General features: G+C 43.0%; 1 protein-coding gene across 2 annotated transcripts in view; it reads left to right on the top strand.

Moving 5' to 3' along the window:
• The first annotated feature begins 5,308 nt into the window (after window positions 1-5,308).
• The window catches only part of Phactr4 (phosphatase and actin regulator 4), an 83,932-nt gene continuing 66,793 nt past the window's right edge, over window positions 5,309-22,447 (top strand). The window contains exons 1-2 of one of the 2 annotated variants that reach the window (XM_036179331.1): window positions 5,309-5,491; window positions 17,373-17,426. In XM_036179331.1, coding sequence (XP_036035224.1) covers window positions 17,411-17,426 — 16 coding nt within the window. In that variant the 5' untranslated portion in view covers window positions 5,309-5,491; window positions 17,373-17,410. Of the gene's footprint in view, window positions 5,492-6,531; window positions 6,569-17,372; window positions 17,427-22,447 lie in introns of those variants that run through there. The other variant, XM_036179332.1, reaches the window with a different exon arrangement.

Below are 22,447 nucleotides of genomic sequence, written 5' to 3'. Positions count from 1 at the left end.
TGTGGACTCCATGCCAGGCTCTGTCGCAGTGCTTCACAGAGATGACCTCATGAATCTCCTAAACCACCTGTGAGGTCAGTCAAGGTTCAGCAAAGTTGAGACACTTGCCCGAGGTCACAAGGTATAAGTGGCAGAAACAGATGCTAAAGGTCTGCCCACGGAACTGCTGTGCAGTCAAGGCACCATCTTCTGCTCAGAAGGGGAACATGCCAGTCTGCCTGACAACAACTATTCATGTTTGTTGCAGGATGGCTGTGTGCCAGGCACTGTGCTCTATAAGTCTGATTCCATCCTTACCACATCTGTGCGCAGGAGCGACTGTTATCATACCTGTTTTATGAAAGAGGAAACTGAGGTATTACTCGCAGGGGCAGCAGGGGTGGGGTAGGGTGTTGGGCTGGGGACAGACAAGTTCCAAGCTCAATCTGATGTCACAGACACCACTTTTAGGAACCCCTAATTACAATTGTGGTTTGTGGGCAGACTGTGGGTGATGGAGGACAGGGGAAATTACTAAGAAACTTTCTCAAGTGAATCTAGAGTTCCACAGAGAACTCAGAAATCTTCCTCTGGTAGGAGGTTGGGGAAGAATTTGTGAACTTGTTAGAGCCGTGGGGCCTGCAGGTGGCAGCAACGTTAATAGTCTCAAAGCTATAATGATAGAGCATCTGTGATCCCAACACTCAGGAGACTGAGTCAGGTGGTAATCCTTGAGCAAGTAGTGAGGTCCAGGCCACCCTGGGCTGCCTGAGCTCCTCTGTGTTGAAAAAAAGAGTTTGGGGCTGGAGAGATGTCTCAGTGGTTCAGAGGTTGAGAGCACTGGCCGCTCTTCCTAGAGGTCCTGAGTTCGATTCCCAGCAATCAAATGGTGGCTCACAACCATCTATAATGAGATGTGGTGCCCTCTTCTGGCATGTGGACAAAACACTGTATACATAAAAAATAAATAAATCTTTTAAAAAAAGTTTATGCACACAATAATGGGCAACTTTTCTATTTATAAATTCTGTTTTTCAAAAACAACTTGGATATTTTAAAAAGTAAACTCACAGAATAAACTTTCACAAGCACTGAGACTTTTTGCTTCCAGGTCACTGCTAATCGAGGGAAAGAGAAAGAAGTGAGTACTCAGCCAGGCACGGTGGTACACATCTTTAATCCCAGCACTCTGGAGGCAGAGCCAGGCGGATCTCTGTGAGTTCGAGGCCAGCCTGGGCTACAGGGCGAGATCCAGGACAGGCACCAAAACTGCATGAGAAACCCTGTCTCAAAAAACAAAAACAAAAACAAACAAACAAAAGAAGTGAGTACTTTCTGAATCAGAAATGATAAAAATGCCATTTCCTGGGCTGAGCTGCAGCTCAGTTAGCAGAGTGCTTGCCTAGCATGAACAAAGCTCTGGGTTCAAGTCTCAGCACCTCATAAAGCAGGCTTGGTAGCCTACAGTTGTAATTGCAGCATTAGGGAGGTGGAGGCAGGATTGGAGGTTCGAGTTCATCTTCAGCTATGTAGTGAGTTTGAGGCCAGCTTACTATATCCCAAGCATAAATGAAATAAAGTGCCATTTCAGACAAATGTTATTTAATGCTCTTCATTCAATCTACAAGTACAGATCAGAACATAAGCCAGGTCAAAACAGCCCAACACAATAAAGCCTTATTATACGAGGCCCTAATGCTTCTCTAATAGAACAGGAAAGCCTAAAACAAAAGAAAAAATACTGAGGGGGCTAGAGAGATGGTTCAGTGGACAAAGTGTTTGCCACTCACTGTGAGGATGACAAACCATGAATTTTTGTACTACATAAATGTAGCTTGAAGGGCACAACCATCTGATGTCCACAACTCACTTCTGCATTTACAGAGATTTTATAATTTCTGTATAAACCTCTACCTTCACCATACAACACTGAGGTGTATTCTAATATCCATGACCTGATGTTTTAGAGACATCAATATAAGAGGAAAGTACATGGGGCTGGTGAGATGGCTCAGAGATAAGAGCCCTGGCTGCTCTTCCAGAGGTCCTGAGTTCAATTCCCAGCAACCACATGGTGGCCACAACCATCTGTAATGAGATATGGTGCCCTCTTCTGGCCTGCAGTCATATATGCTATATATATATAATAAATAAATCTTTTTTAAAAATTAAAAAAAAAAAAAAAGACTTGGTGTTAGGGTGTTCTTCCAGGTGACTCATTGTTGGTGAGGTTTTCTGTCCCACCATCCAGTTCCCAAATAACCACACAGAGACGTATTATTAATTATAAATGCCCAGCCAATAGCTTAGGCTTGTTACTAATTAGATCTTACAACTTAAATAAACCAATGTTTATTAATTTATGTGCTGCCACATGGCTCGTGGCTTGTTACCTCATATTCTACACATCCTCCCTCCTCTCTCCATCTGGCTGCCCCCCCCCCCCCCCGCCCTTCTTCCCAGCATCCTTTCTGCCCTGAAAATCCTACCTAGCTGTTGACTATTTAGCTGTTTTGTTTTTTGAGACAGGGTTTCTCTGTGTAGCTTTGGAGCCTGTCCTGTATCTTACTCTGTAGACCAGGCTGGCTTCACAGTGATCCACCTGGCTCTGCCTCTCCAGTGCTGGGATTAAAGGTGTGCACCAACACTGCCTGGCAACTGTTCAGCTTTTTATTAAATCAATCTGAGTGACAAATCTTCACAGTGTACAAAAGGATTATTCTGCAGCAAACCATCTTACCCACCCAAGAGGGAAGGAAGTACTTTTAAAAAGTACTTATATTTATTATATATGTATGAGTATTTTGCCTCTGTGTGTGTGTGTGTGTGTGTGTGTATATATACCATATGTGTGCAGTACCCATGGTGGCCAGAAGAGGGCATCATATCTCCTGTAACAGGAGTTAGAGAAGATTGTCAACTGCCTTGTGGGTCCTAGGACCCAAACCCAGGTCCTCTGCAAAAGCAACAAGTGCTCTTTGCCAATGAGACCTCTCTCTAGTCCCAACCCCAGCCTTATTAGTCTATCCTAGTATGCTACTTCACTTACATCTATTTAACGCCTTTCATTTGTTATTTGCAAACTGTTTATATCTCTTGGTACAAAGTGTACTCAAGCCTTTTGTAAAAAGTAGAGTGCTGCTGGTCAGTGGTGGCATACACCTTTAATCACAGCCAGCCTGGTTTACAGAGTTCCAGGACTGTCAGGACTATACAGAGAAACCCTGTCTCCAAAACAAACAAACAAAAAGTGTCATTTATTTATTTATTTAGTAATGGTAGAGGTTGAACTTTGAGAATCTTGTGTGCAAGGCAAGTGTTCTACTATTGAGCTGTCCCTAGTCCATGGCTTATTATTATTTTTATATCAGTGAGTTTTTGTTGTTGTTGTTGTTGTTTTGTATATTCAATACTGGACTTTTGTTGATTATAGGCTTTGCAACTATTTTATCCTGGTCTGTGGCTTGCCTTTTTTTTTTTATTATTCATCTTATTTTATTTATTTTAGAAAGGTAGGAATCAAATTTTATTGAGAAGTAATGAAACAACTCCTTGAAGCTTGAAAGGAACTTGAGAATGTGTTGAATTTACCTTTTTATTTATATATGATCTTAAAGCACAAAAGCTTAATTTTGGTGACATGCAATTGTTGTTGATTTTGCTTGTTTGTTTTTACTCTTAGCTCTTTAGGAGGGCCTGCCACTCAGCTCCCAAATAAAAACACAGAGACTTATTATTTATTATGAATGCCTGGCCTTAGCTTGGCTTCTTTCTAGCCGGTTTTCTTAACTTAAATTATCCTGTATACCTTTTGCCCCGGGCTTTTATCCTTCTCTATTCTCTATACTTTTCTACTTCTTACCCCCTGGCTTGCTGTGTAGCTGGGTGGCTGGCCCCTGTTGGCCTCTCTCCTCCTTCTCTCCCTCCTCCCCTTTCTTTAGCTGAGATTTCTTCTCCAGTTTATTCTGCCTGGCAGCCCTGCCTATGTATCTCTCCTGCATAGCTATTGGCCCTTCAGCTCTTTATTAGACCAATCAGGTGTTTTAGACAGGTAAAGCAGCACAGCTTTACAGAGTTAAACAAATGCAACATAAAAGAATGTAACACATCTTTGCATCATTAAACAAATATTTCACAGCATAAATAAATGTACACATCTTAAAATAATATTCCACAACATGCAATTATCATCATCATCATCATCATCATTATATTACCAGACATTGTCTGGCTAGTCTATTTTTTGTTTTGTTTGTTTGTTTGTTTGTTTGTTTGAGACAGGGTCCCAATCACTATGTAGCTCTGGCTGCCCTGGAACTGTGTAGACTAAACTGTCCTTGAACTCACAGCAATAATCCAGTCCCCGTCTCCAAAGCAAGTAAGAATACAGGTGTGTGTCACCACAACTGGGTTGTAATTTGTCGCTATTTTTTAATGTTATAGATTGTATATTTGAAAGGCTTAGATTTTCTCCTGTTTCCTTCTGTATGTATCGTAATTTAAAAATGTTTGCATTTGCCGGGCGATGGTGGCGCACGCCTGTAATCCCAGCCCTCGGGAGGCAGAGGCAAGCGGATCTCTGTGAGTTCGAGGCCAGCTTGGTCTACAGAGCTAGTCCAGGACAGGCTCCAAAGCTACAGAGAAATCCTGTCTCGAACCCCCCCCCAAAAAAAAGAAAGAAAGAAAGAAAAAGTTTGCATTTAGGCTGCATTTGGGAAGCAGAGGCAGGTGGATCTCTGTGGTCTACAGAGTGAGTTCCAGACAGCCAGGTCTACACAGAGAAACCCAGTTTGGAAAAACTTAAAAAAAAAAAAAAAAAGTTACATTTAGGTTTAATATGGGTGTGACCCATGGGTTTGGCTTTTAGAAAGATCCTCCAGCAGCAACAAGGAAGATGTCTGGAGGGTGATAGCCTCGGGGCCTGGCAGGAGTGTAAATTAGAGACAGATGGTGGCTTCCACTAGGTGATAGTGGGGAATACAAACAGTAGGGAGCGTGGAAGTGGGCTGGGTTCTTTAATTTCACACATTGAGGGTAATTTGTTTCTAAGTTTTCTGTGCTTCAGTTGGCTCTCAATAGTTTGAGACACTGACTGTAGAAACACTACCCGTGCATCAGCTCCTTTCCTGGGCATCACCAGGGAATCTGTTACTGAACGAGTCCTCCCTTCGCCTCGCTCAGAACTAGGCAGGCTGCCCAAATCCATTTATGTGCAGTGCAGGGGCCGCGGGCGGCGCATGCCCAGACCCGCAGAGTTGGGGGCCAGGCACCGTGCAGCGGAGGGCCGGCAGTTCCCGCCATTTTGTCCCGCTCGCCACACAGCTGGTCACTGCTGGCGACTACAAGTCCCGTGAGCCTCCGCGGCCGCACTTCCTACCCTCGCTGTCCAGCCGGCTCCCTCCGCCCCCCTCCCCTGGGGCCGAAGGCTCTGGCTAGAGCCAGACTGCCGGAGACCAGGTAGGATTTCCGGGAGAAAGTGCTGTGGAGTGCCTAGGAGGCAGCGGCGACCTAGGTGAGTTCTCCAAACTTGGGAAAGTGAGCGACTCGGGCGCGCTGCGGCCGCGGTCTCGGCTCGCCTGGAGGGTCGCGGCCCGGCCGGGGTGGGGGGTAACGGCGCGGGCGGCGGTCCGTGCAGCCAGGGCGTGGCGGGCCGTAGCCTCCTCCCTCGGCCCTCCCACAACGGTCCCGCTGCGTTGTCCCCGCCTGTGGCCGGGCCGCGCAGGCTCGCGCTCTCCGCCCCCCAGCCTCCGCGGGGCCCTTTTGTCTGCGCCGCTTGGCCCCCTTTTTGTCTGTGGCCGTGCATGGAGTCGCGGTCTCCGGGGGAGCCCACCCGTCCTGCCGGGGACCGCTCCCTGGGGATCCGGTTACTGTAACTGGATCGGGTCAAAGTCCATCTTTCAAAAGTGACCTCCCTCAGACCTCTGCATCCCGGCGGAGCAGGACGGAGGCTTTGGAGCCTGCCGGGCATAGTTTCAGTGGAAACCTGGAAGTTATTGTCCAGTTCCTAAACGTCAGCCTTCGGCAGCTAGGGACCAAAACTCGAGGCGCTTTTCTCCCCCAGAGGATGGTGTCTAAGAAAAAGAAGTGAGACTTGGGAGTCCCAACCCCGGAAACTGAGAAAGAGTGGAATTTACTGCGATCCGTGTGGCAGCTGTGAGGGGGGTGGGTGGGCAAAGAACTCCAGTGAATCATGGCTTTAGAAACCTGAAAAACGGAGGAGAGTGATTTCTGGGGCATCGTTCATCACCTGCAAATAGTCTTTGGCACTTCATTCGCCCACACAGCTCCTCGATTCCCCAGACTGCATCCTTTTTCTTTTTTAAACAAAAACTCCAAAGAAAAAGTCCGTTCACTGAAGAACCTGCTTTGTAGAGAAACCTAGAAACTCAGTATATTCTCGAAAGCAGGTTGGTTGGTTTTTACCAGGTTAAAAAAAATGCAGGCTGTTTAGGGGAAAGGAAGAGAATCAAATGTATTCTTTCTGGACACTGCAGAATCCGTGGATTTGGTCAGATAGTAGTAACTGTATGTCCAGTCAAAGACCCCATCGCGAGACTTAGCACAGGGGTAAAGCTTTATAAAGGCCAAGGTAGGTACCCCTTTGAAAACTGGTTGGTATTTCAAATCCCTTGAGGGAAGACACTTGGGCCTCCTTTACAGAACCGGGAAAGGTGTTTTGAGGCTAAATTCCCACCCTAGACATGTGGGCAAATAAAGTCTTCATTATTCGATTTGGCATTTCATAACGGAAATGACTTTGAGACTCTTAGATTGTAGTAATACTGTGTAGAGATGGAAGGTTCTTAATACAGAGTGTACCTTAATACAGGTTGTATCTTTCCTAGAAAGTTGTGGTGGCACATCTCTGTAACCCCAATACTTCTGTGGCTAAGGAAGATCATGCATGGGTTGGAGACCAGCTAGGGCTACATAATTGAGACCTTATCTCAAAAATAAAATAAAGTTTTCTTAAATGTGTGTGGAAGAGGGGAGTGGGGCCAGTGCAGATGTGACTTTAGAGACTAACTCTGTGGAGTTGACTTTTCCCACGTCCCTTGGGTTTCTGGAATGGAGCTCAAATGACCAGGCTTACACAGCAAGAACCTTTTCATTCACAACCATTTCGCTAGCTCACTTTTTTCCTTTTTTGTCGAGCTAGGACTGGCATCCAGTATCTTGTGTAGCACCTGCTCTGCCACGGTGCATACACCTCTAGCCCCAGCTAGCTAGTCTTAAGTTTTCGGAAATGGAAATTTATTTCTTTGAGATTGGGTTGCTATGTAGCCTGGTCTGGCCTTGAACTCTCCTATCCCGACTTTGTTTTTCTCTTTTTCTTTCTTTTCTTTTCTTTTTTTTTTTTTTTTTTTTTTCTCGAGACAGGGTTTGTCTGTAGCTTTGGAGCCTGTCCTGGAACTCGCTTGGTAGACCAGACTGGCCTCAAACTCACAGAGATCCACCTGCCTCTGCCTCTCGAGTGCTGGGATTACAGGCATGTACCACCAACGCCCGGCTCCGACTTTGTCTTTCTAAGTGCTAAGATTATTATGGTTGTACCATCACACCTAGCTATTAAATTCTGAATTTATAGCAGGCTTACTACTTTCTGGCTTATTTCCTCAAACGTAATAGTGCTGTCCATGTTTTTTGAAGAGTTGTATACATTGTATGTCCCATTAATACACATTGTGTAACTATTATATCCTCACAATTCTGTGAGGTATTGGTTCTCACTTTGCATTTGATACAACCTTGCCAAAATGTTAAATGACTAGCCCAAAGCCATACAGTTAGCCCAGGTAAGAAAGCTGACCTAAATATAAATAGCAAGCCTAGCACTTTCTGTTACTTCAAATTTAATGCAACTATTAATCATATTTCCACAAACTGCTTTAATATTCTGACCTGAATATTAGAGAAAAATTATGGAAATATTTTCCAGCCTGAACAAACTGACTTACAAGGAACTGAAATTCATAGAACCATGAAGTCTTTCCCATAAGCCTTTCTGAAGATTACTGCCTTCACTGTAGTTTGATTATCCTGTATCTAGGCAGAATAACAATTTTATGGGTCCTTGAGGACAAGGGGTGATGAATTACTAAGTTGTGGTTTTCATCTTTTATTAAAAGGTGATTATAGGGGTTGGGGACTTAGCTCAGCGGTAGAGCGCTTGCCTAGCAAGTGCAAGGCCCTGGGTTTGATCCTCAGCTCCACATACAAAAAAAAAAGGTGATTATGTTTGAGGCTAGCCTGGTCTTCATAACAAGTTTCAGGTCAGCCAGAGCTACCCACTAAGACCATGTTTAAAAAAAAAAGAAAAGCCAGGCAGTGGTGGCGCACACCTGTAATCCCAGCACTTGGGAGGCAGAGGCAGGTGGATCTCTGTGAGTTCGAGGCCAGCCTGGTCTACAGAGCTAGTCCATGACAGGCTCCAAAGCTACAGAGAAACCCTGTCTCAAAAAAACAAAAACAAAAACAAACAAACAAACAAAAACCAAGTATGATGGGTAAGACTGCTTTGGTTCCTGAGACCTCACATTGAACTCAAACATGTGCTTTTTTTAAAGAGTATTAAGACTTAGGAAAATGCTTTCTTAATTTCTTTGCTTAGTAAAACCTTTTGATCAGACTAAACCTGCCGTTTAGTCTTGGTTTTCTGTCAGTACATGCCATGAATGTGACATCAGAAATAGCAGCCTACTTCAACTCTCATACTTAAATTGTTAAGTAAAATGCATAACATTCCAGTGGAATTGAGTCAGGGTAATTAGTCTAGCTTCTTTGTCTTAATTTTTTTTTTTTTTTTTTTTAGCTGAGGATCGAACCTAGGGCCTTAACACTTGCTAGGCAAGCACTCTACCACTGAGCTAAATCCCCAACCAATATTTTCTTTTTAAAGTAGGATCTTGCTATGTAGTCCAGGCTAGCCTCATATTCTCACTGCTGTCTCAACCTTCTCAGTGGTGGATTACAGACTAGTTTAGCCTTTTAAACTAATACATGCCTGTTGTAAATCTATTTTGTATTGATACTATAGTAAGGAAGAACTTGTTTGTTTGTTTCTCTCTCTCTCTCTCTCTCTCTCTCTCTCTCTATGTTGGTGTACTTTATTTCCAAATTCATCCTTTTCCTCATTCAGCTAAGAATGAAAGTTAAGACTGGGCCCTGAGGACAAAGCAGTGAAGTGTTTTCGTCTCTTGGGTTCTACAGACTTTACTGACTGGCATTGACTCGGGGAGGAAGAGAGACAGACAGACAGTAACTACAACCAAATAAGAGTCTCAGTCTGTACAGTGAGCTCACGTAAACTCTTCTGTTTTCAAAGATAACTCTGTTTTTTTTTGCTATATAGGATAGCTCACACTGGTCCGACACTCACTATGAACCTGAAATGATCTTCCTGCCTCAGTCTCAAAAGTACTGAGATTCGGCCTGTGCCACATGCCTGGGTTATGGCACATGCCTGAGCCTTAGTTTCTTGCTTTACCTGGTGGAATGTTCCCAGGAACGGTGGTCTGAGAATCTTCTGTTGTAAGCTGCTGCTGCTAGAAAAGGAGAAGGGAGTGGGTGGACACTGGCCAAGCGTCTGTCCCCTTGTAAAACTTGGAGGTCTTTTTTGGGGGAATGGGGGAGGCTGCCATGTTGGCATGCTGGGACCTATATATGATGGGCAAGCTCTATATTCCCACTCCTTCCCTTGTATCTTTTGTTAGTGTTTGGTTTTTGAGATAGGATTTCTCTGTGTATCCCTGACCATCCTGGAACTCATGCTGCAAAGCAGGCAGAGATTAATTTTGTATCTTAATAGGAGCTACCGCTAACCATTCATGGAGACACCCCCCCCCCCCAAAGTATTCTCCTTTAAAGAAAGTTTGTTTTGCTGGGCGGTGGTGGCGCAAGCCTGTAATTCCAGCACTCGGGAGGCAGAGCCAGGTGGATCTCTGTGAGTTCGAGGCCAGCCTGGGCTAGAGTGAGTTCCAGGAAAGGCGCAAAGCTACACAGAGAAACCCTGTCTCGAAACCCCCCCCCCAAAAAAAAAAGAAAAAAAAAAGAAAGTTTGTTTTTATATATTTTTAATTTTTTTTTTTTTTTTTTTTTTTTTTTTTTTTGAGACAGGGTTTTCCTGTGTAGCTTTGCGCCTTTTCCTGGAACTCACTTGGTAGCCCAGGCTGGCCTCGAACTCACAGAGATCCACCTGGCTCTGCCTCCCGAGTGCTGGAATTACAGGCGTGCATGCCACCACCGCCCGGCAATAATTTATTTTTATTTTATGTGCATTGGTGTTTTGCCTGCATGTATGTCTGTGTGAGGGTGTCAGATCCCCTGGAACTGAAGTTACCAACAGTTTTGAGCTGCCATGTGGGTGCTGGGAATTGAACCAATGTCCTCTGGAAGAGCCACCGGTGCTCTTAATTGCTGAGCTATCTCTCCAGCTCCCTTGTGTTTATATTGTTACAGTTAATTGCCATAATGACACTTATGACTACCACCAAGCTACATCTCCAGCACAGGATAAAGTCTTAATTTTCTTGCATATTGCATAGTACACATTTCTTGGTATTTCTTTTTTAAGGTTTTTTTTTTTTTAATTTTATGTGTGTGTGTACTTGAGTGTATGCATATGCATCATGTGCATGCAAGTACTATGGAAAAGGGCATTGGATCCCCTGGACCTGGAGTTAATAGGCAGTGTGAGCCACCTGATGAAGGGGCTGGGAATCACCTGAGTCCTTTGTAAGAGTAGCCAGTGCTCTTGACCACTAAGTCTACTTTCCAGTCCCAGCTCTGGGTGTTCACTGGAATGCTAGCCCCAAATTGCTCGGTGAATGAATGAATAATAAAAGTGGGCAGATACAGTTTGGAGAATATCAGAACCAAAATGGACTTTTTATCCAGCAGATAGTTTTGTTTTACTGTTGTATGGTAGAGGCTGCATGTTTTATGAGCATACTGATGTAATGGTATATAGCCCAGTCTTCAAATCCTAAAAACTATAACAGTATAATAGAGGTACACTTCAAAGTAGATAGGGTTGGGGGCTGAGTGGCTTAGTCAGTAAGGGTGCCAAGTTAGATTAAACCTGAGTTTAATCCCTGGAACTAACATTGTAGAAGGAGAGAACTAACTTTTGCATGCTTACCTCCACATGCATGATAAGAGCACTTTCTGATTTTGCAGAGGATCCAGGTTTTGTTCCTGGCATTCACATGGTGGCTCACAGCCATCTGTAAATCTAGGGGATCAAATGCCCTTTTCTGGCCTCTAAGGGCCCCAGGCTCACTGTGGTGCACATAAATACATATAAGCAAATACATACACTTAATTTTTTTCTCTTTTTTTTTTTTTTTTTTTTTTTGAGCTGAGGATTGAACCCAAGGCAAGTGCTCTACCACTGAGCTAAATCCCCAACCCCACATAATTTTTAAAATGAAAATAAAATTTAAATAAGGACTAAACAATTTTGTTTTGTTTGAGACTGGAGTTTTGCTTTGTAGCCCATGTGGGCCTGGAAGTCACTGTGTAGATCAGGCTGGCCTTGGAACTTTTTTTTTTTAAGATTTATTTATTTGTTATGTATACAGTGTTCTGTCTACATATAATCTTACAACCCAGAAGAGGGCACCACATCTCATTATAGATGGTTGTGAGCCACCCTATGGATGCTGGGAATTGAACTCAGGACCTCCGAAGAGCTGCTGGTGCTCTTAACCTCTGAGCCATCTATCCAGTCCTGGCCATGAAATTTCAATGATCCTCCTGAGTTTTGGGATTAAAAGCAAACACCAGTATGTCTGGTTTAAGATTCTGTTTTGCACAGAGAAACCCTGTCTCAAAAAAAGAAAACAAAGCAAAAAGGTTCTGTTTTGGTAAAGAGTTCAGGAAGGTGTTATAGAAGGTGTGGTTTTCCAGTACAGTTTTTAGGTAAGGAGGACTTCAGGAGGACATGTCACTTTCCAAGTCCTCCTCCTCCTCCTCCTCCTCCTCCTCCTCCTCCTCCTCCTCCTCCTCCTCTTCCTCTTCCTCCTCCTCCTCCTCCTCTACCATTTCCTTCTTGGAAGGTGTGTGTGTGTTCCCACAAGTACAAGACTACACATGGGGGCTAGAAAGCAACCTTGACCCTTCCTCTGGTGTACACAGGTTTTGAGACTGGTTCTCCAGTTCCAGCCTGCACCAGACTTGTTTTTGTTTTTAAGTAAACATGACTCCTCTGGTGGTCAGACTCAGATCATGATGGTTGGGAGACAGCACTTTTTAGACTCCCCAGCTCTAGGAGGAGGGTATAGTTTTTGAGCATAAGAATGGGATGAGTGTAAAAATGTTTAGGGGAGGATGAGTGATCTGGAGTGCTGAGAGTACTTGGATTTTAACATTTTGATTCTGATAACCCTCTCGATAGCCTGAACAAAGCCATGGTTCACCCTAGACGACTGTACATAGCAAGCAGGCACCTGGAGTGTCAGTCACTTAGACCTGCACTGGTGTGGTGGCTCACACCACTTATCCCAGCACCTACGAGGCTAATTTCGGGAGGATTGCTGTGAGTTTGAGGCCACACTGAGGTACAGTGTCCTAGGCCAATCTGGGCTATAGGTTTTTGAAAAACAAGCAAAAAAAGAAAATTAATTAGACATGATTTCTTTTAGTTCTTTTTGTGATGTTACAGACCAAATCCCATGAAACATGTTTTCTATGAGCTCCCCATAGCCCTTTGACTCTTTAGAAGTTTGTTTTTTTTTTTTTTAGCTTATTTTATTTTATTTATTTATTTATTTATTTATTTATTTATTTATTTTTGAGACAGGATTTCTCTGTGTAGTTTTGGTGCCTGTCCTGGATCTCGAGCTGTAGACCAGGCTGGCCTCGAACTCACAGAGATCTGCCTGGCTCTGCCTCCCAAGTGCTGGGATTGAAGGTGTGTGCCACCACCGCTGGCCAGTTAGGATTTCTTGATTCAGCTTTTATTTCCCTCCCTCCTTCCTTTCATTCATTCTTTCTCTCTCTCTCTCTCTCTTTCTCTCTCTCTCTCTTTCTTTGTTTTTGTATTTGTTTTCTTGAGACAGAATTTCTTTGTGTAGCCTTGGCAGTCCTAGAACTATGTAGACCAGGCTGTCCTCAAACTCAGAGATCTGCCTGTCTCTGCCTCCAGAGTGCTGGGATAAAAGGTGTGCACTACCACTGCCCCCACCCCTTTTTTGTAAGAAAGTGTTTTTACCAGGTAGTCCTGGCTGTCCTGGAATTTGCTATGTAGATCAGGCTGGCCTCTAACTCACAGAGGTCAGAATGACTCTGACTCCTGACTGCTGGGATTAAAGAACCTGGCCCAATTCAGTTTTCTTGACTGCTCTTTTTCTACTTGATTACAAGTCGTACTTTCCTGGTTATGTGTTGTCTCTTTCTTGATTTTTAAACCCTTTTTCTTTGGTTTTACACACACACACACACACACACACACACACACACACACACCCCATGTGTGTATGTATGTATGTATGTATGTATGTATGTATGTATGTATGTATGTATGGGTGGATGGATATATGTATTGGGCATTTAAAATAATATAATGTGGCAGCCCTGAAAGTAAAACTCTCTTTCTGTGGGTTTCTTTTTCTTTGTTTGGTGACTCTCCTGGGGTAAACCTGTAAAGTTTGTGATCTTTGTTCTGTGTATCCACTGTAGTCTGCATTTGTTCGGCTTAGTGGTTAACTAATGATTAGACAGAGATTTCCTTATGTGCTGTGAACCAGCAAGTTATCCAGCTTTTGCTGAATGCTCTGGTAAGGACCTTACTACAGTGGCAGGGAGGGCAAAAGCTCAGGCTTAGGCCTTCATAACAGCTTGCCCTCTCATAAACTTAACAGTTCCTTCAAGTTACCTAAGTGCCCTCCATTAGGCCCTAGCTCTGAAGGTTCCATTTCCCAGTACTAGCAACTGGGGACAGGGTTCCCAATACATCTAAACCACAGTAGGCTTCAACTCTGATAGCTTGATTCTACACATGAACATCTCATTCTTTCCTCCTCAGAGTCCTTCTGTTGCTATGCCATAGTATACCATAGTATACTATAGTATAGTATACCATAGCTTGTGGGGTGAACTAGCCACCTTTGGAGCTGGGCTGCTCTGATGATTGACTCTTAGGGTTTTTGTTTGTTTGTTTGTTTGTTTTTTTGAGAAAAGGTTTCCCTGTACAGCTCTAGCTGTCCTGGAACTCACTCTGTAGACCAGGCTAGCCTTTATTAACTCAGAGATCCACCTGTCTCTGCCTCCCGAGTGCTGGGATTAAAGGCATGTGGAACCACTGCCTGGCCTTCCTTCTACCTTGTTGAAGAAGGGTCTTTAGTTTCTGCTGTGCTGTGTGTGCCAAGTGAGCTGGCCCAGGAGTGCCCAGGTGCTCTCACCTCTGTCTCCCATTTCACCTTAGGAATGTAGAGGTTATAGATGCATGCCACTGCACCTGGTGTTTTCCATGGCTTCCAGGAATGGAACTCAGGTCACCAGGCTTGAGGAGTAGACACTTTCATTTGCTGAACCATCTCACCAGCCTCCAGATAGCAGTGTTCTCATTTAATAAGTTATATTTTTTCAATAATTTTGTTTTGTTTTTTTGAGACAGGGTTTCTATGTGTAGTTTTGGTGCCTGTCCTGGAACTCGCTCTGTAGACCAGGCTGGCCTCGAACTCACAGAGATCCTCCTGCCTCTGCCTCCCGAGTGTGTAGTTAAGAGTTTTCCTGCCTGGCCCACAGTCAGGACAAATCTCTCTTACCCGCCAGTCCCACAGTCGCTCACACCCAACCAAGAAAGCACACAGAAACTTATATTGCTTATAAACTGTATGGCAGTGGCAGGCTGCTTGTTATCTACTTCTTCTATCTTAAATTAACCCATTTCTGTTAATCTATACTTTGCCACAAGACTGTGGCTTACCAGTGTCTTTACATGTTGCTTCTCATGGCGGCGGCTGGGTTGTCTCCCTCCAACCTTCTACTTCCCAGAATTCTCTTCTCTCTTGTCCTGCCTATACTTCCTGACTGGCCACTGGCCAATCAGAACTTTATTTACACAGAGCGATATCCACAGCACTTCCCCTTTTCTTTCTTTTTTTTTTTTTTTAAGGAAGGTTTTAACTTTTACATAGTACAATTACATATAACAAAACAATTATCTAGCAAGAATTACAGTTACAATATTAAAGAAGATATCCTATCTATCTTATATTTGTGAGTCTAAGGTTTTATATCTAACTTATCTTGTATCATAACTGAGGAAATTATAACTATCTAGTCTTCAACCACATCAAAGACCTCAGAAGGATATAATATTACCTGAGAACTGGGAGAAGGATGTGAGCATTTTTTAGGAGTCTTGCAAGAATAGACAGAGACAGCTGGCAGCCTGGACAGTCACCTAATGTTCCTTTGTAAAGTTGGGGCATTTGTCTTCAGCCCATAGGGCTAGAGTCTCTCGGTCACTTCTCTCAGTGTCCTGTAGAATGTCTGGCTTTTTCCTCTGTGAAGCAGGAACCCGAAGGACCATTTTGTCAAGCAAAGTTTAGTGGTCACCTTTCTATGGGTCCTGCATGTCCAGTCGATCAAGCAGTCCAGGCAAGAACAGTTTCTTGCCCAAATGGCTATTTTTGCCAAGGTGAAGATAAGATATGAAGTGTCTTCAATGCCCATCGTTGTCTCTGAAGTAAATCAGTGTTGCCAGGAGCAGACATGTCTCACTGTTCAGAAAGTCTAAATTTTAAAAATATTTTAAATGCCATATTCTGAAGGTCTTTGAAGTATTTGAAGATTACCTATCTATCTGAAATATCTCTATGTATACCCAGAAGACTTAACTAACATGGCTATGAGTATGATTATCACAGATGATTAATTATTAATCTATTTTTAATTATCCATTACAATTTTAAATGAGCTATACAAACATAATACCTTAAACAGGAGTAGAAATATATACATAGTATAACAAAATTAACTTTAAGTTTGTATCAATAGACTAAAATCTATACCAATGTAAAACATTTTAAACAAGCTGTTGCTCTTTAGAAGTAAGTTCCTTCCTTAGTCTACCCTTTCATCCTATTATATCTATATCATATCCCCTTTTCTTCTTTAGAAAGAGATCGCATTTATAATCAACCTGCATTAAAGAAAAATATTGGTTTTCACCAGAGGGCTCTTCTGATTTGGGACACAAGAATCTCTTAACCTTTTCTTTTAGCAATATGTCTGGGTTTAGAGAAGGAGTGAGCCAATTCCATCTCCAAAGCCAGCTTGATAATTTTGGGAATGTGGGCGTAGTTTTTCTTACTACTTCCTGCTGGAGGGGGGCACTGTATCTTATGGGGACATAAAGAAAATTTTAGGATTATGGAGTAGTCCATTAGGGTGAACCTCTGAGCCAGTTGCCTTGAAACCATTCTGGATGTTGGATCATCTGGGCTATGGTGTCATCGGAGACCTTTCAGGTGGTCTTGGCTGATCAAACCTGATATATCTTAATCTGGAACAAATCCACAGCCTCTGGCTTTCTGTGGAAACAAAAGCAGAGACTCTTTTCCAAAGCAACATATCCTTATATCCAAATTTTGAAGTCAAGGTACCTTTAAAATTTACATATTTGTTTAACTCAACAGTTTTTATGATCAAATCTTTTTCTGTAGTTAAAAATCCCAAAGACAACATAAACCAGATTTTCTGTGTAATATCCATCTTTGTAAGACTGAAACGCTGCTGTGGCTGCTGGCTCCACCCACCTCAGCTTCCCAACATGGCTGTGGTACAGTTTACCGCCAGCTCTGGGTCTGGAGCCATGTGTACCATCAACTATCAGAAGCAGTTCTATCAAAGCAGTTCATAGCCCAGAAACCTTTTGTTGTTGTTTTTAACTAGCAAAGGCTAAATCTACCACACAGCAGAGTAAAGTACAGCTTGTAGACTCTTCATTCCCGCCACACTGCAGGTCAGACACACACACCAGGAACCCGCCATAGTAGCTCAAACCGGCAGGCTGCCACTAATTTGAGAGAGACAACTAGGAAGCTGTTTTTAGCTCCGTTTAGAATCTTTTTTCTCAGATTTTAGGTGGAAACTCTTGCCCCACATTGGGCGCCATTTGTAGTAGGAATTTTAAAGGTACTTGTTAATAAAACTCAAACCCGAGGCCAGTTATTGGGGTGAATGCTGGAAGATCAGAGAAGCAGAACAAGCCACAGCTATCTCACCTTGCTAGTTCCTCAGGTGATCCTGAGTGCTGGGATTAAAGGCAGGCACCACCACCACCTGGCTTCAATAATATTCAAGCTATATAATGTGTTAGTGAGAAACATACGAGATGGTAAATTTGACATTTTCAATATCACCTGTATCTTTTTTCTTTCTAGAAACTGCTCCTCATCTCCCTACTCTGGTTAATAGTGGCATGGAAGACCCATTTGGTGAGTATGGGGAGTGTGTGGAGTGTGGAGAGTGTGTGGAGTGTGGCCTGAATTTAAATGGTGCTGGTACTTTGTCTGTACCTGTCACGGCTTGAGTAGATTACCTCCTGCCCAGTGTGCTGGTGTAGAACAGTGGCTCTCAGACTTATCCATCTATACTCTCGTTTGTTAGCTTATTTTCTTGTTGATTTGCTTTTGAGGCAGGGTCTCTCTACACAGTGCTAGCTGTCCTGGAACTCATTATGTAGAACAGGCTGTCTCACTCACAGAGATCCTCCTGCCTCTGCCACCATCCCCATCCCTAATGTTTGCTTGTTTGTTGAGACAGGGTCTCACTGTGGAGCTCTAGCCAGCTTGGAACTCACTATACAGACCAAGTTAATCTTGAACTCCCAGAATTCCCTCTGCTTGCCTTCTGATTATAATATAATGCTGGGCTCCATTCATGCTCTTAATATAATTAAGGGTCCTAACAGCCTTCTGTTAGTTGACATTTGCTGTATTGTAAATGAGACCTGAGAGGCTGGAAAGATGAGTCAGCAGTTTAAAAAATACCAGATTCCTAATTATATATATGCAGGCATTGTAAAATCTTACCACAAGCTATATCCTCAGGCCTAAGAAGTATATTTGAGATGGTAATTTAGTTTATTTTCTTCTGTCTTGCCCAATAGACATTGATGTAACTGAGGCCAACCTCTCTGGACTCCTTGACCTGGTAGCCATAGTCAGGAAATCCAGGTGCAGTTTTTGCCTCGTGTTGAGAAGACTTTTGTTTAAGACCTTGCAAGATGAGTGTTTTTTCTGATTTTAATGAGCCTAGGATGAGCACCTTCAAGTCTTTACCAAAGTCTAACTAGTTATTGGGAGATCTTTAGTGTGAACACTAGAGGGCAGTCAGCACCTGTTAATAGACCTTGTTTTGTCACCAAGTTATTCTTTGTGAAGATTTGGGAGGTTGAACTTACTTTCATAGCACAGTGACTGTTTCCAAAGACGAGTCCATATAATGAAAAAGTGGGATGTGATGCCACAAGCCTGTAGTCCTTGTACTGGGGGAGGTACTCAGGAGGTCATCCTCCAGAACTTAGAAGAACATACCTAAGCTCCATGAAATCCTTTAAAAGAAAAGAAAGAAAGAAAGAAAGAAATGAAACGCGGTGACAGCAGACTGGATTGGTGCATGATATGTTCCTAATCTAAAATCTGTAATGGGGCTGCTGAGAGATGGCTCAGAGGTTAAAAGCACTGGCTGCTCTTCCAGAGGACCTGGGTTTGATTCCCAGGCACTTAAAACCCTCTATAACTCTAGTTACAGGGGATCTGGTGCCCTCTTCTGGCTTCTGGGGGCACTGAACAAACATTATGCAGAGACAAGTAGGAAAACACCCATACATATAAAATCAAATCAAATCTGTAATTGTACAAAGTTGGAAACTTTTTGAATGCTCTTATAATTGGGAAATTCTTCCTGACTGAGAATGGGATGTGTCACAATCCTAAAGCAAATACAAAAATGTATAAAATTACCTTTGACAAGGTATATATGACATGTAAATGAATTTCATGTATAACTTGATTTTTAAAATTTTTATTATAATTATTTATGTTTGTGTGTGATGTTCAACACAGCAGTGGAGAGGTCAAGGACAACTGTCAAGAGTCTGTCCTTCCACCATGTGGGGTCTGGGGATCAAACTCGGGTAGTTATGCTTGGCATCCAGTGTCTTTACCACCTGGACTATCTAGATCCAACTTCTCTGACTCCCTTTGGGACAGGATCTCACTGTGTATCCCTGGATAGCCTGGAACTCACTGTGTAGACCAGGGTGGTCTAAAATACCACTATGCCTGCCTTGATGGCCCTTTAAAAATTGTTTTTTGAGACAGGATCTCCTACAACCATGGCTGGCTGGCCTTAAACTCACTGTAAAGTGAGTTCCAATGAATTTGGGGATTACAGGTGTGTACCACAATTGGTTTTATGTAATGATTGGGATGGAGCCCAAGTCCTTGTGCATGCTAGGCAAACATTCCCTGAACTGAGCCATGTATCCCTTTGAGTCTTGGTTGAGGTGCTGAGATTGAATTGATGACTTTACATATGCTAGGCCAAGTCCTTTACTACTGAGCCACATCCCTAGCCCCAGATGCTAGAGTGTGTGTGTTTTCTTTTTGTTGTTTGTTTTTTGAGACAGGGTCTCACTTTGTAGCTCTGACTGTCTGAACTCACTATGTAGACCAGGCTGGCTTTGAACTGCTCACAGAGATCCTTGTGCTTTGACCTCTCAAGTGCTGGGATTAAAGGCATGCACCACTAAGGTGGCCTTGTGATTTCCTTTTTGAGGCAGAGTTTTCTGTGTACCAAAGCTGCCCTTGAATTCTTTTTCCTCTTTCCTGTACTTCACTGTATATAGTGACTAGACGATGTTTCAATATATACGTATACACTCTTTTCAGATTTTGGGTTTGAACTCAACGATCTTCATACTATTGCCTCCCAAATGTGTACCACCATGGTGCTGGAGTTCAAGCTTAGGGCTTCAAGCATGCTGAGCAAGTACTCTACCAACTGAGCTACTTGCCTTGCTCAAGAACTTTGTTCTAATCAAGATTGCTAACTTTTTTAGGGTTTCACTGTGTAACCAAGGCTGCCTCTAACTCTCAGTTGTACCTGTATTCCCTGATTAGAATTAGATTAGAAGTGTGTGTCACCATACCACACTGTGACAGCTAATAATCATGAAGATATATTTAGGAAGAATTATCTGTAGTGTTCTAAAATGAAGAGTAGTGAGAGTTAGCAGTTGTTTTTGTTTTGTGTTGCCATGCTGAGACTCATACCCAGGGTTTTGTATATACTAGGCAAGCACTCTGCCACTGAGCTATTCTTGCTCCCGTTGAGAGATTTTTGCTCTCAAATTCTTATGGGGAAGACCTGAAGCTTCTAGCTCCTTTCCTTTGCATATATGTCTGTACCACATGTGTGCAGTGTCTGTGGAGGCCAGAAGAGAGCATTGGATCCCTTGAAACTGGAGTTAGAGACAGTTGTGAGCTACCACTGGGACTTGAACTCTGGTCTTCTAGAAGAGCAATAAATGCTCTTAACTTCTGAGCCATCTCTGCAGCCCCATTATCTAAAAATAATGCTATTAAAGGCCAGGTGTGGAGGAACATCTCTTTAAACCCAGTACTTGGGAGGCAGAGGCAGGTAGATATCTGTGAATTTGAATCAAGACTGGTCTACTTATCAAGTTCCAGGCCAACCAAGGCTACATAGTGAGACCCTGTCTTAAAAAACCCAAACCCAAAACCAAACCAAATAACAACAAAATCACTAGGATTACTATTGGTCTCTGATGAAAATTGACAAAAAGACATGTATTAGAGGCTTGAGAATTATTAAAAGCAATATTCCATTATTATTGTTGTATGGTGATGTGTGGGTTTACATGGTTATGACATACCTGTGGAGACCAGAGGAAAACTTTTAAGAGTTGGTTCTCTCTACCATGGTTTCCTGGGATCACACCTTTACCTGCTGAATGAACCACCTTGAGAGCCAAAAACTAATACTTTTAAAAAATTCTTTTTCATTATCTGGCAGTTTTATAATTTAAATAGTGGATTTTAGTCATTTTCATCTCTTCCCCCAAAACTAATACTTTTTACGGCTTCATAAGGACATTGGTTAAACTTGTCATTCAAGTGTGAATACAGTAAAAATAGGCATGGTGGCTGCTTGGGCAGCCTCAGCATCCTAGAGGCCACAGGTAGGTAGGTCGTCATGAATTCAAGGCCAGACTGGAATAAGAGTCACAAATCTGGTCATACACCACATAATGTGCCTTGGTCAGTGACAAACCACATATACAGAGATGGTTCCATAAGATTATATCAGCTAGAGGTGAACTTGGTGCATGCCTTTAAACCCAACATTCAGGGGCTGGAGAGATGGATCAGTGGTTAAGAGCACTGGCTGCTCTTCCAGAGGTCCTGAGTTCAATTCCCAGTAACCATATATATATATGTGGCAGCTCACAACTGTCTGTAACTCCAGTTCCAGGGATCCAACACTCTTACACAGATGCCCCAATGCAAATAAATAAATCATTAAAACAAAACAAAACAAAACAAAAACAAAAAAACTCAGCATTCTCTGGAGGCCAGCCAAGACTATTATACTGAGATCCTGTCTGAGAGAAAACTAAACAAACAGAAATTACCTGGAGATATTGCAGTCATCTTCGTTATCATCCTGTTCTGTTTGTCCAATAAAGAAATTACCTAGCCTCTATCTCAGAACGTGTCTTATCATTAAACAATATGATTTGAAAAGGGAGGACTCTAGCCGGGCGGTGGTGGCGCATGCCTTTAATCCCAGCACTTGGGAGGCAGAGGCCAGTGGATCTCTGTGAGTTCGAGGCCAGCCTGGTCTACAAAGCTAGTTCTAGGAAAGGCGCCAAAGCTACACAGAGAAACCCTGCCTTGAAAAACCAAAAAGAAAAAAGAAAAAGAAAAAAGAAAGAAAAGGAAGGACGACTCTTGTTTTTTTAAAGATTTATTTATTATGTATACAATGTTATGCCTGCATGTATGCCTGGAGAAGAGGGCACCAGATCTCATTACAGATGGTTGTGAGCCACCATGTGGTCGCTGGGAATTGAACTCAGAACCTCTGAAAGAACAGCCAGTGCTCTTAACTGCTGAGCCATCTCTCCAGCCCGGAGGACTCTTCTTCTTTTAGTCCTCTCTTCCTTCCATAGGGACTTGGAGATAATACATTGAAAGTGTCACTTGCCAACGTGTATTGGTGTGTAGTTACAAAGAGAAATGGCTGCACTGTAGGCGAAGTCCTGTCAAGACGACACGGAGAGTGTGTGCACAGCCTGTGCTGTGGTGCTTCACACCTCACTCTTTTTTTCCCTCTCTCGAGACAGGGTTTCTGGAGCCTGTCCTCGAACTTGCTCTGTAAACCAGGCTGGCCTTGATCATAGAGATCCACCTGCCTCTGCCTCCCG

The sequence above is a fragment of the Onychomys torridus genome, chromosome 2, assembly GCF_903995425.1.
Source record: "Onychomys torridus chromosome 2, mOncTor1.1, whole genome shotgun sequence".
In the NCBI taxonomy this organism is placed as follows: Eukaryota; Metazoa; Chordata; class Mammalia; order Rodentia; family Cricetidae; genus Onychomys; species Onychomys torridus.
This window is presented reverse-complemented; position numbering and strand designations above follow the sequence as displayed.